At 53.2% G+C, this 13,432-nt stretch overlaps 2 protein-coding genes across 2 annotated transcripts; both read right to left on the reverse strand.

The window, feature by feature from the left end:
• Positions 1–1,167: 1,167 nt before the first annotated feature.
• EAH_00003130 (hypothetical protein, conserved) lies at positions 1,168–8,171 on the reverse strand (the record flags this gene model as incomplete). The annotated part of the gene is made up of 15 exons (XM_013397662.1): positions 1,168–1,531; positions 1,639–1,770; positions 1,885–1,957; positions 2,072–2,230; positions 2,356–2,563; positions 2,707–3,724; positions 3,919–4,010; positions 4,125–4,276; positions 4,422–4,848; positions 4,955–5,248; positions 5,383–5,749; positions 5,941–6,093; positions 6,298–6,631; positions 6,834–7,040; positions 7,202–8,171. The coding sequence occupies 15 exons, from the start codon at positions 8,169–8,171 to the stop codon at positions 1,168–1,170; spliced, it is 4,950 nt and encodes a 1,649-aa protein (XP_013253116.1).
• A 3,270-nt stretch (positions 8,172–11,441) lies between these two features.
• On the reverse strand, positions 11,442–12,783 carry EAH_00003140 (40S ribosomal protein S3A, putative; the record flags this gene model as incomplete). Its single annotated transcript, XM_013397663.1, has 4 exons — positions 11,442–11,551; positions 11,667–11,902; positions 12,019–12,292; positions 12,621–12,783. 4 exons carry the CDS (start codon positions 12,781–12,783, stop codon positions 11,442–11,444), a joined length of 783 nt encoding a protein of 260 aa, XP_013253117.1.
• Positions 12,784–13,432: the final 649 nt, after the last annotated feature.

Below are 13,432 nucleotides of genomic sequence, written 5' to 3' on the forward strand. Positions count from 1 at the left end.
GCTCACCGAGGGAGTCCTATAATGAGTCTACCAAGGTTGGCCGGCGCGCCAGACGGCCTTAACACGAAGAACGAGCCATGCGGCAGAAACAAATTATATTCAATAGCAGCACAAGGTTCGACGCTGACGCTTGCATGGGGGCACTGGAGTGTCAGAAAATATATCACGCTGCCTCGCCTTTTGCTGAAATCTTGTGGAAGTACTCAAGACCCCATCATGTGTAGGTGCAAATCGAGCTACGTACTGGTTTCGAAGGTATTCAGTCCAATACGTGCACCGCCCACAGCGGAGCAGCCCTCCCTACACATCTCTGTAGAGTCGCCGAGTGTCCAGAAAGAAATATGACACTCGCTGAGGGATATATGATGCTCAGGCGCCACACTTATGAAGAATATCGCATCGATTGCTGCTCCAACAAACGGAACGTGGCATATCCCGAGTGCCACGAGCAAAATCGTGCAAGTGGTACGAAACATTCCAGGGGAGCGGTGAATGCACTTGAAAGGCAAAGAAGATACTTCCGTGTGTCTCATGCTTCGTTGAGCTTGGTCAAAACCGTATCTCTGAGTAGTGGGGTCAAACGGCAGCGTCAACCGTTTCGCTTCGCTTGGGTGTACAGACGAACGGCGACGGAGTCGCACTTAGCCACAACTAGTATTAAAGCGGTCCCACCAAATAAAGGTGTGACAATCTGAAGGCAACTGTCTCCCACTACCAAGCGTGTATCAAAAGGGCACCGCCATTTCCAAGCTACAGGAACATAACTATGAGAAGACGTCCCACTATGACGATGACGCATGCCTGCGCACTCCGTCGTGCTATTCTGTGCACAAACCGCCACAGACGCCAATAAACAATGCATTCCTATCCCTGATGGGGATCATCAATCACTTGGCCTGGGTCTCGCAAGTACAGCCTAAATATCTAACCCAAGGCCGTCAGGCTGCCCTTTGTAATGTTCTCGAGTTCCCCGCCCAGCCCTTCGCCAGCCCGCCACCCGCGAGGTGTTTCTGGACGTGGCCTTGCTGCAGGCAATATTGGGTGCGCCGGCCAACCACTACGGCCTCCTATGCATCATTCTGTGAAATTTCTGCTCAGCTAGCATGGGTTGGATGCTCAACCATGGGCACCCAACGATTGCTAGACAACAAAGAAACTGAAGTTCCTTCAGTCTGCCGCAGGAGCGACTTCCTGAGTCCAAGGTTCCTGCGACTTGTTTGTCCCTGGTGCGTCTTCAGTGAGATCGCCGGCGCCTTCATCCTTCGCCTCCTTCTCTTCAGTCTCAGTGAAATTGGCGACAGGCACGCTTGCGTTTGCCCCTGTTCCGTCCTGGGCCATATCGTCGTTGCCCAGCTCACCCTTTTTGACGGGGGCTGCTGCGACCATCGGGTCTTCACCTGCAGCTTCTCCGTCATTCTGATATGGCGGCGGATCTTCAGCTCCACCTGATTCCTGTGCCTGTTTCGCTCCGGCAGGTCCATGCTCCGCAAATCCTGCATTACTACCTCGCTGTCCCGTCCAAATGGGGGCTCTGCAAACAAAAAAGAAACGAGAGTAACCTATGCCAAGGGGCCACGAAGGCAGCCCTGCTATCACTGCAAGGAAACAAACTAGACCAAATCTCCAAGAAACGCATACCCAGAGCTGGAATGCGTCAACGGCGGAGTTGGGCTACGGCGAGGCTGTTCTTCATCTGTTAGGTCTTCATTAAGGCGACGTTTCGGCCTGTTGCGCCTCTGCGTATCTTGGTACTCGCTCAGTCGTTTCGCTCTGAGGAAATCTCAAGACGTGCACGCATCAGTTGATTTGTTTGGCAACGAACACTCACGAGTCTCACGGGCACGTACAACTCGCACGGGGAACGGGAATGAAGCATCGGCTTACCTCTGTTCTAGCCAGGCGTTTAATGCCTGTTGGTTCCTGCAACGACAGAGATACTCCTGCATTAGCTTTAGGCCTGAAAGTGAAACACATGTAATATGCATCCACTAATTCAACCCACATACATCCATCGGAATAGGAGCTACAGTGATCGGCTGGCCGAAACCTTCACTGGGTCGGTTCCGCGTACATCTCGCCTTAAATTTGAGGTACGGCTTGTTGTTCTCGTGGAGAAACTCTTGCTTGTTCAAAGAAGGCAACATCCACTCCGGGACATTTATCACCGCGGTGAAAGCATATCGGCATATTTGCGGGGGCTCTCCATCTTGCCCAAATAGACGCTCACTCGCTAAGATTCCACAAATAACAGAAACCAAGAGCAACAAGGCTTTGAATGATCAAGTAACACAAACCCCGCTGTCACGAACGATTGTATACGGTCATGTGACACAGAAGTCACGCGACGGCACTTACGCGGGTATCTCGATGCTTCAATGTACTTCGGCGCGTCTGGAAACGTGCACTCCAACTTTCGAATGAGTCGCTGCTTGAAGTACAGCATAACCCCTGCCTCACAAACCCTGGGCTGAGATGACTCTCCCATTGGGTCGTTCAAAAATCCCATCAGCGCGAAACATCCGGCATCGTGATCTGCTGGGGTAAAAAGGTACGAAAGTTCTGCCTGTACCGGCACAACGACCCACACCATAAATACATCCCAAAATGCAACCTGAGAGGAGCAGCCTCGTCAGAAACAAAAAAGAACGTTGGAAATAGTGCATGGGCTGCCCTGTTCCCTAAATGTGGAAGTCGACAGCAAATTACCGGGGCATAAAGACGCTGCTTCAAGAAAAGGTACAACGAAGGCGACACGGGACTGCCATCTGCCATGAGCTCCCCGTCAGCAGACCGCTTCTCTGCCAAGGCTGTTTGAGGCCGAGATATTGATGCAATGAGACCACTTGCTGCCTCTGCCTGCAACTCTGCCGCCTCCTGTTGCTCCTTACTGATGAGCGTTTCAGCAGTACTTTCCATCACCTCAGCTGCAGCCTTGGTCTCCCGTGGCTCCCGTTGCCGCCCACCATAGCTCAACGCCTGCGGCGAAAGAGGGACACCCTGGACGTGGATGGTGGCTGGTGCATGCAAGTTGAGCCAAAATAAGTAAGTGGCTAAGCAGTAGTCCGGCGAATGCCTCGCAGTTGTCCACAGGGGGAAATGCGGAGGCAAAGACTTCTGGCTTTTGGCCTGCTCTCCTTGAGCATCTGCAGGGCTAGCACGCTCGCCCCCCGCTTCCTTTGGCTGTTCTGACTTTACACCTTCTCCTGAATTTCCATCTTCTGTATTGCTGGGGCCAGCCCGCACAGTAGTGTTAAGCGGTTTCCCATCTTCGTCCACATCCAGCATCTCTGGCCCTACGTGAGCATTGGCTGCTGCAGCTTCATCAATTGGGGGTCGACACGGATCACGAATCGCCTGTGGTTTTTCGTCGCTTGCATTCCCCGAACCTTCAGAGGCCAATCCATTCGGTACCACATGTGTATCCGCTGGTTTGCTGTCCGTTGTAGGTGTCCCAGAAGAAGGGATTGTTTGGTCCGCCGTTTTGACCTCGGAAGAACATCCCCCAAGCTCGCCGTTCCTTGACACGAAGGAGCTACCGCATCTTCCCTGGCTTGGCAAACGAACATCCGGAGCGGACGACAGGTACATCATGTTATCTCGCGGGTCCACCACCAAGGAATCCAGGTCATCTCTAAGGTCCCAAAACACCATCCTTGACCCCGGCATTGTACCCAGGACGTTTATTTGCTCCGCCAAAAGCGATGGGGTTGTGAAGGGAGTGTAACTGATATCAAACGGACAGCAAGCAGCACGCAGACCACCACTCCTTAGAGTCATGTCTACACATACTGAAGCACTCGATGAACTCGAGGCGTCTTCCCCACAGCTAGACAACGGCAAATCATTTCAGCAGAAGTGTCCATGATTCCTCAACATGCTGGCAGCAACTGCAAGCATAGACTGATTCTAAAGCCCTACGTCATTAGCAAACGCTGATGGTGCCGGTGATCTGCCATGTTATTGGGGTCCCTATTGATGAGCTCCTTGTTCGGCAAACGCCACATGCACATCTGCACGCACACCAGTGTTTCAGCCGCCCGTCCATAAATACCACCAACCAGCTCTGCTGTGTGGTGAGGAACAGAGGAGCGTAGGGGCGCAATAGACTACAAATGGGACCTTACCGGTGCCGCAATTTCCCGAGCGTCGCAGTGGCCCATAAGTTCCAGAGACAGCATGCCTATGCCAATAGTTCCTTGCGTTCTGGACATTATGGCACAGCTCGACGCAATACGTCCGTAGGCCATCTTGAAGCCGCAGCCGTACTCGTATCCCTCTGCAGGGGCCCGCACCCACAAAGATTGCAGGACGTTCCCAATGAAGAACCCCAATGGTCACAAACGGGAGCACGACGCTGTATGATCTGCCGAAAAGTAAACAAAGAAAGCCCATTGGACCGGGAAACCACCCAGATGACGTACTTCGCCGACGCTCTCCCGGCTCAAAGCTGCCATAGAGGCGCAACAGCTTATTCATTGCCGGATAGTCAAGTCCCTGCCCGTCGTCTTGCACAGAGAGCATCGGATCCTTGTCGGGAGTCTCTTCAAACTTGATCCAAACGTTGCGGCAGCCTACAGACGGGTGCATAGCGTTGTCTACCAGCTGTGCGATGGCCCCCATCAACCACCTCTGCTGGCTGCACAGTGCCCAAAGGATGCCGGGGGTGTGGGTGTCCCGTTGATACCACGAGGGTGTCATTCTCATTGAGTTTATGCCGTGACCCATAAGATGCGAGTGTAGCGACTCTCCCCCAACCGGGCAGGAAACCGCGCCTGGACCTCCCTGAGCCATTAGCCCCTTGTAGGGATCGTCGCCGGTGAGAGACAAAACCCAAGCGTCTCCGAGCACCTGCACAAAAGACAGCAATCTGCCATCTCGATCCTCAGAAGCACTTAGCCGGTCAATTCCTACTGCCTTCCCAAGTACAAGGCAGCCTGGCATCAAGAGGGCGCACCTGATGACGCCGGAACCCGCCGTGAATGAACAAACACGGAACGGGAGGGCGGGTAGGCCTGGCAAGGGGGTTGTGGGTCTCGAAAAAGCAGGCGACATGGCGCTGTCTAGCACCAAAAGGCTCCCCAACATAATCCGCAGGATACCGGGGCTTAACGGTGTACCACTGCTTTTTGGAAAAGAAGTACACACTAATCTGGTCCGTCTCCGTGGCGCGGGCTCTACCACCCTCCATCACTGTTGTGACGCCACTAGTTATCAGCATGAGCCGTTCGATTGTCCGTGGCTCCGCCCTCTGCAAATCAAGGAACAGAAGCAGTGAGCTTTTTCAACACGAGGAATCAACACAAGCCGTATCCAACAGTGGGCAACTTCACCCTGTGCTTCCTCAAAATAAGGGAGAGAGAAAACGTGGCCGGTACAACATACTGGTTCCTGGTAGCGTTGTGTGATGAAAATCGCCGCGTAATGCGAGCGTGGGCCTATTTTCCCTTCGTAGATCTCCTGCTGCCACTCTCCTACAACAACAGGCCCAGAGTGCGCCTCATTCACAATATCCTTAATCTTGAAATGCCAGAAGTCTTCAAGCAACACTCTCTCTCGGCAGGAGACCCTCCCGTTGGCGCCGTGCGTCTCTCCTCCAAACAAACTCAAATGAAGATCTTCCGACCATATCATGGAGAAGCCGTATCGAGGAGGCGGCTTCGTGTCCCCCACACGAACTTCAGTCCACGTGTTGCTCGGAATATGCAGAGCCCACATGTCATTCAAGCAATGAAATGAAACGCTTGGGTTACTGCGCAGATAATCAACCCAAAGCATTATAGACCAGCACACGCTCAGAGAATCAACCCAAACCACCGTAGACCTACATGTGATCAGAGACCCTACAACAATGCTTCGGCCTCGAACGCCTTCTTTTATCGCCGAAATGCATCTGGCCACTGGACTGCGGTATGGTGTTGTAATCTCATCCTCCGCACTTACCCTGTCCGCCCGCCGAAAACAAACAGGAACTCCGAGAGATTGTCTGAACTGCTATCCCGCCAGTTCCCTGTCTCTGTCTTGGCCGGGAAAACCGAAGCCGCATGCTGGTCACGCGGCGCTGGGGGCAGCCCAGCTGGATGCTTCCGCACCCATCTGAAAACATGCAACACCGGAAGCAAACTATGCGCGGGCATGTTCGTAAAATCCTGTGTATTACACATAGCATAACAAAGCTTTCGAACTCCCCCGCCCTTCAGGTGACGTGCCCAAGTATATCTGAGCTTTCTGCCCGGCTCGAAAGCGCGTCTAGACCTTCACCCCATCGACGCCATTCAGCGTGCCTGTATCTCCCCTCACCTCTTGAAATCCAGCTCCAGAATGTAGACATCATTGCAAAAGTGATTCCCCGACAGACCCCCGAATAGAATCACACCGGGGCTGTGCTGTAAGGTAAGACCGTTTGTGCTGTGGCCGTCTCTTTCAGATGGATATTCTCCGCAGAACACAAATATGCGGGATGAGAAGAAGTTCAGGTTAATAACGCAGGCACTGCGAAAGCTTACACCTTCTCCTCTTTCGTTCGTCCCCCCAAAGAATATAGCCTTGTTGCTGAACGATATCAGCGTGTGCCCAAAAACGGGGACGGGAGTCAGAGGGCGCCGGACTGGCAGCCAACGAACTTTCTCGAACACTGCATCAGTAATAGAACAGACGGAACCACACTCCGACTATGCAGAAACGAGAATTGCTGCCACACTTTAACCCATACACCTTCAGCCATCCCCGCTGCTCTAATCCTGCTGCTATTCCTGTTTCTGCCAGTCCTCCCTTTACTGCTAGTCCTCCCTTTGCAATTACAGCAGCTACTGCTCGCCCGAAGGGAGGATACCTACCATCCTTTGTGCTCTGTGGGGGCATCCGCCTTGAGTCAAGGTTGCGTCTGATCACCCTGAGGATGGCATCTCTACTCGTCAGGCCTGGACCTGACGCCCCACCATCAAAAGCGCCGCTGGCCGCCTGCTGCTGATCCTGGGGAATGCCCACTGACGAACGAGCCCCCCCTGCTACAACACCATGAGGCGTCGTGCTGCTGGCGCTCCCTGTTTGGCAAAAAAGACAGTTACACCAACAACGCAATCTGAAACAAGAGAAGCACCACTGAGATACTCAAAGACGAAGAAGCACCAGAACAAACGGATCTCTATCCCACCAGAGCTCGCCAACCACTCCTAGCAGCGGCAGTCGAGCAAAGCCTTCTTACCTGAGGGTTGAGGACTGTGAGCTGGTTGCTGGTTCGTCGTTTTGCTAAGGCCAAAGGCTTTTTCTATTCTCGCCAGACCCCCCGCGTCAGGAACTCCAAGTCTGCCGGGTTCGTTTTCCAGCTTCCTTACAATCGTGTGGAGCACATCGTGGCCCACAACGGCCCCAATGAAACTGTATACTTTCGAATGGGGTAGGTCGTGGTTCAGGAAATCCGTAACAATGCCACGGATCGAATTCCTCTGGTCTGGGGTCGTAACACTGTCACTCGCCAATGCCTCAAGCAGGTTGAATAAGGTAGGCCGCTGTCCCCCAGAGCTTGGCTGGCTGGGGGCTCCTCCCACGCCTTGTGGGGCTGTCACGGTGTTAGGCCCTGGATGCGCCCGCATGGGAGCTCCACCAGCCGCTGCGCCCGCGGAAGCGTCCACTGCGTTCCCAGAAGCAGGAGCTACCTGTTGGTGTCCCACTGGCTGAACTGCAGAGGCGCTGGCAGCTGTGTTAGTACCAGCGGCTGCTACTGCAGCCTGCTGTCTCCCTGCCGCTGCATCGCCTGATGCGGCAGGGTCTTCGTCCTCCTCCATGGCTCCGAATGAAGCATTAAGCTCGTCTTCCCAAGCAAACAGACGCTTCTTGAGAAGCTCCATTGCCAAGACTGAAGACGCCGCAAGAGAAATAGGAACCGAAACTGCAACTACCCGGCGTCCCGAGCCCCCCGAATGTGGCACATGATAGAGAGTGACTCCTTCTGCGCCCTTTGGAGTGGACACAGAACACTGCCGCTGAACCGCTGCCATGTCCACCGCCTCTGCGGGCGAACAAAGAATGAAGTGATGGGCTGTGCCGTCGGTAATAAGACGGCTCTGGGAGAGGAGATGCATGCTGCGCTTAGGGAAAGGAACGGTTCCACCCTGAGCCCCCGTATGGGTTGGCATGCCCACCAAAGGGTGGTCTTGTAGAGGCGGAGCGCTCATTTTAGCACTTGCCAGAGACAGGTCTTGCTGATCAGCTGAAAGGGTGCGGGTTGAAGAGCTGAACCTGCATGGACGAGGAACCCCCTACGGCAGACGCCGCAAGCGAATTACACGTCAAAAAAGGAATGCTACCGCAACGACTTGGCAAGGAGACAAAAGGGAGGCAGCAGAGGGAACGAGGAGAAAATGAACACCTATGAAGAGTCTTCAAGAGACCGGCAAGAAAGCAGGTCACGAGCTGGCATCTGCAGTCGGCATGGTGGCACGAGGCGCTACCCATGCAGCTGCAAGCGATTTCAGTGATGCTCCACTCCGCTAGACCCTTCGAAGCTCTTATGGAAGTCCTGTAGCTGCTTCTGGACCGAACCTCCGCCTCCTCCTGGCTCTGGTTGAACGTCCTTGAGTGCACCGCGAATTGCGCGCCGGCACACTAACCAAATTATACACTTTTCTGACCTGTTCCCTCAACAAGGTTTGTAGCTACGCCGGCAAAAGGGCACCTGGGTCCGGGCTTGCGCACAGGCACAAAGGCCAGGGGGAGGGGGGCTGTGTGGAGTTGACGTGAATCAACTTTCAGGGACCGAGATGGCAGCGCTGCTGAAATATATAACAGCAAACAGAGATGCACGGACAGCGTGGGGTTGCCAGACGTTGGGCGCAACAGTGCGTGAGCCTCCCTACTATGTGCATGCTGCCGGTTGCGCTGCGGTGTCTCGCCAGCTGGGTAGAAAGGTGCAATGGTCCTCCATGATATATGTCCTTCACACGTTTTTATGGCATGGCAAAGTATAATTGATTGGAGGTAGAGCCTGTGGCCGACAAAGCCGGGAGGAAACGAAGTAACGGAGCAGGCTGGCTGCAAGCGGGCTGTTGCAGAACGAAATTGCCTTTCTAGTGGCAAGCGTCCTGTTCCGCAAGCAAAAAGGGCCTACAGTAAGTGGTAAGAAAAAACAGTAAACTACAACCCGCATGTAAAGGACGGTGAGCCAATAAGCTGCTCTTGGCGGGCGCACGGCCAGTAGCGAGGGGAGGGAGGGCAGCGGGGAGGGCGGGGAGAGGGGGGACCTATGCGAGGCATCGTCACCAGTTCATTCATGTGGGATCAGGCCATCTAGAAACTCAAAGCACACGCAGTTATGCTTTACTTTGAGAAACAAAGCACGAGAAAGACGCAGCGTCGAACGGTTCCCGTCCTCGTCGCAGACAACGCGGATCGTCGGACAGGAAGGAGGCCCATTCTCGATTGCTTTGTTGTTTATCGCTTCCCCCTTCAACTCATGTAAGCGCATCAGTTACTGTACGGAGTCTACGGCGTGTTCTTAAGGCGGACCGCGTTCCTCTTAGCCGTTGAATCCATGAGTCGACAGGCATGCGTTGTGCACCAGGGCGTGCAGTTTTGCTATCTCGAGGGTAAAGCTCCGATCATCCCTCACTTGAATAAAAGAAACAGGCGAATTGTGGTTTGCATGGATAGTCAGACAACCGAACAGCTGGCGTCGCTGGCACCGTACACTTCCGGATGCAAGACGCAGCACGCGAGCTTTATCCTCGTGATTGGTAAGACGCACGTTCCACCAGCTTGACTCCGTGTGAACACGAACGTAGCCTTCGATGAGACACCATGGGAGATGAATACGCTCTTTCTCAACGTCCGCCCAGGCCAGCAGCAGGCCGCAACGGGGCCCCTCGCACGCAGATGCTCCCCAGAAGAAATTGCAACGCCTTCCCACTATGCTGACTCAAATGTTGAGAACCCAGAAGTGCCGCATAGTGTGCGTAGCGCGTGAAAGCAGTGTGCATGTTTGGGTGGCATAGTAAACGCCATGAACTACCTGTAGTTACCATCGACGGCAGCCGTAATACTTGTGCGGATCGCCGCCCAAGTGCAGCTACGCCAATGGCCCCAAATTCCATTTGCTCACCCGGCTGTTTTAACTGACGAAGAAAGAGGGGAATTTATGCTATGCTGGCTTATCATGATGAGGGCCGAGCTCCACAGTGAATCGAAGCTGCGGCGGCAACGGACCGCCTCAAAGATAGTGCTCTTACAGTAACCAACGCGCTCAGCTGGGGAAGTTCCCATGTTCAGTAAACTAGACCCCAGCAGGCTGGCTCACTCCTGTTTGAATCAAGCTGCTCTTCGGCGCTACCACTGGCATGGGCAATGGATGTCGTGTGCTGTTGTCGCTCAGCAGCAATGAGCCAGAAAAGTTCCAAGCTGTGTCGCACAGAAGCCGAGGAAGGAAAAGTCTTCCTCACTCCTATGCAAAGTAACCATGAAATGTAAGTTATCCTGGCCAAGAGAAAATCTGCTCCAATTCGCCAATTCGCATCACACACCCGTTGTACGAAGCCATGGTGAGCAACTAGCAGCCAAGTCGTGCTGCCTCACAAGGCTTTCTCGTCCCAGCCTAATGCGGGCTCTTACAATGAACCTTCGATTCGCTTACCCTCCCTCGCAGTTTCAGAATTGTGTGCAACACTGCTTTCATGCCCCTTCACGCCAGGGTACCAAACAAACGACAGATGTAGTTGACCTGCTGTAGGGAACCACGACAAGCGCCTCTTAGAGGCAGGGTAGCTTGCCAGCCGGTCCTCACAGGCAACCTGATTGCCCAGCTAGCTTGAACTCTACGAATCCTCTGCACAGGATTAGCCAAGCATTCTCTACCCGCATATCCAAAGAGTAGATTATTTTGATTCTCCACTGGTTACCGTTACCTTAGTTCGACTATGTATCGCCAATGCACATTTTAGATACTCGGGAGCGCATTCGCCGACCAGGCTCACCCTCATCAGCGGTACAGTGAACCCATTTGCAACCTTATCTCTTTATGGCCCACTCAGTCTTCGATCGGTCATGTCAATACAGAGCAGGTGCTGTCGGTTGCTACCAACCCTTTGAACAAAATAGAGACGCATGATCTAGGCTGCTGGCGTGCTGTACCAATTAGGGATAATGCCATGTTCGCGGCAGTGCCTCGTAATGCTCGAATGCTGTTGTTTTCACAGTATGCCATCTGTCTAGATGTGCTGATTCTGCCTACGCAGCAGGCGTCCAAACTAGAAGAAACTGACACTGCCAGGCGTAAAATGGATATGACGACCTACTGAAGATGTGACACAGTAAGAAACGCCTTCAGTAGGTAAGTCTGTTGGCCCAACCTCCCCTACAATCACCACAAAAGCAGCGGCCGCTCGCCGTCGACTACGGGGGGGCCAGTTGCTGAAGACTGCACTGGCAATGTGGGCAGAGCACCACCTGCACAACTAAGCCTTGACCTCCGCAGTTAAGGTGTTCTGTGCAGCAGAAGACTCTGTCACAACCTCCTTGCCGACGTCCTCTCCTGCTTCGCCATGAAGCTCCATGAGCTTCGTGACTGCACAATAGCACAACATCATTTCAGACGCCCCTAGACCTGCACAGCCTCGTCTGCAAGTACCCAGCTGGCGGATGGACAGAATAGATGAAGTGTATAAAGTAACTGCACTTACGATCAAATTTTGGCTTCTTTATAACCTTCACCTTCCTTATGAGTACGTTCTGCAAGGGGAAGATACTTCTGCATGCAGCTTCAATGCTCTTGCCGATTGATTCAGGGATAAACTTCTTCACCAGATCCCGAAGCTGACACTTCGATGCTTCTGCAGCCATGATGCTCACCATCTTCTTGCGGATCGCCCGGATTTGGGAAGATCTCGCGTAGCACGTGCTCTTGATCTGATTTGGTCTGCACTTGCAATCACATATATACACCGCAAATATATGGAAAAGAGCACCGGGAATATCAACAAGACTACACGGCAAATTCTCCGACGCTCATCTGGTACACAGTGCTAAGCTTACCGACGCTCCGTGAACGCAATGCAGAACATCCGCAAAGTGTAGCCATCGACGGTCTGAACATCTACGAAAGCCTCGATGAGTGAGTGCCACTTCCGAATCAAAGAGCATAACTTATCCCTTGTAATATTCATGCCGTGGAAGTCTGTTAGGCAGCTGCGGCCCTGGATCTCTTCGCACTGCAACTTAATTTTCCTGAAACCCTGATCTTCATCAAGGTTGAGGTCCGCCAGGTTCACTTCGTACACGCGTCCGCGCAGAGAGTCCGCTGCCAACTCTGCATGCAAAGTGCCCCCAAATGAAAACAAATATGACTAGTAAGGCGCGCAGAGAGGACTAACAACGTGCCCTCGCCCGCAACACCAGAGCGTCAAAATGAACGAAACGAGCAACGAGGGAGGGGCGCCGAGAAATCACCAGGGAAAACGTTCACCATTGTTAGACGCATCTCAGAGGTGAACATACGACTACGTGAATTGGCAAGCTGTCGGGAAAATGCAACACTGGAAGTGAAGGAAGTCTTCCTTCAGCCCGGGCTGACGACCTTGTCCGCCCAATTCATCGGTGGCTAAGTGCGCTAAGACGAGTTCACGTGTAACGCGTACTTGTTCCAGCAGATTTGGTTACGAGAGTTTTGCCGAAGTTGCGCTGCTGGAAGAGGGAGGGAGCCTTCAGGTTATACCACTCCTTCTTCAGGAATGGGTCCCCAACTTTCTTCTTCCCCCCCTTCTTGCCCTTGCTCATGCGCTTGTTCTTTCCAATTGCCATTTTCGCTGAGCTTAAGGCGAACAATCCAAGGGGATACCCGCTAAAAATATGCGTTTACCAACGACACCGTTTCAACAAACGGATATACTGTCCTTGCCAGCCCGACAGACGTCGTGGGGTGTCGCACCGGGACAGCCAGCGCTGCTGTGCATGCATGCCCCACCGGTCTGTGGTTGAGGGCCCGCAACTGAGAAAGTCCTTGCAAAAATTCTGTCTTCTCCCACTAAATCAAACGGCAGACTCCATTGAATTCAATGGAGTGCGCATTTATCGCATTAGCGTATGGTTGGGCATATCGTTTCCAGATTTTTCACTGTAAGCGCTCTGTGTAGCACACGCACTGCAGTGGTACTCAAATTGGACCTGTAGAGGCCTATCCGGGAGAGGGAGTACAATAAAAACATTATTAGAAATTAATCAAGTCACTGTAGACAGGAAATACAGCCATCAGCCTAAGAGTGCCCGGCAGCTGCGCAGGGTCTGGGGCTGGCTGTGAGATCAGTAATTGAGGCGTTGTTCCGCAAGGCTCCAGCATCTGCGAAGGAATTTTTATTCCTCTCCCTTGTTTACGGAGTTTGGACTCTGATATGAATCAGATGCATTTCTTAGATATTTTGAGGTTATTTCAAAGGCTATGCGCTGGGTGTAA

This window comes from Eimeria acervulina, genomic scaffold (assembly GCF_000499425.1).
Source record: "Eimeria acervulina Houghton genomic scaffold, Eah_scaff11, whole genome shotgun sequence".
NCBI lineage: Eukaryota > Apicomplexa > Conoidasida > Eucoccidiorida > Eimeriidae > Eimeria > Eimeria acervulina.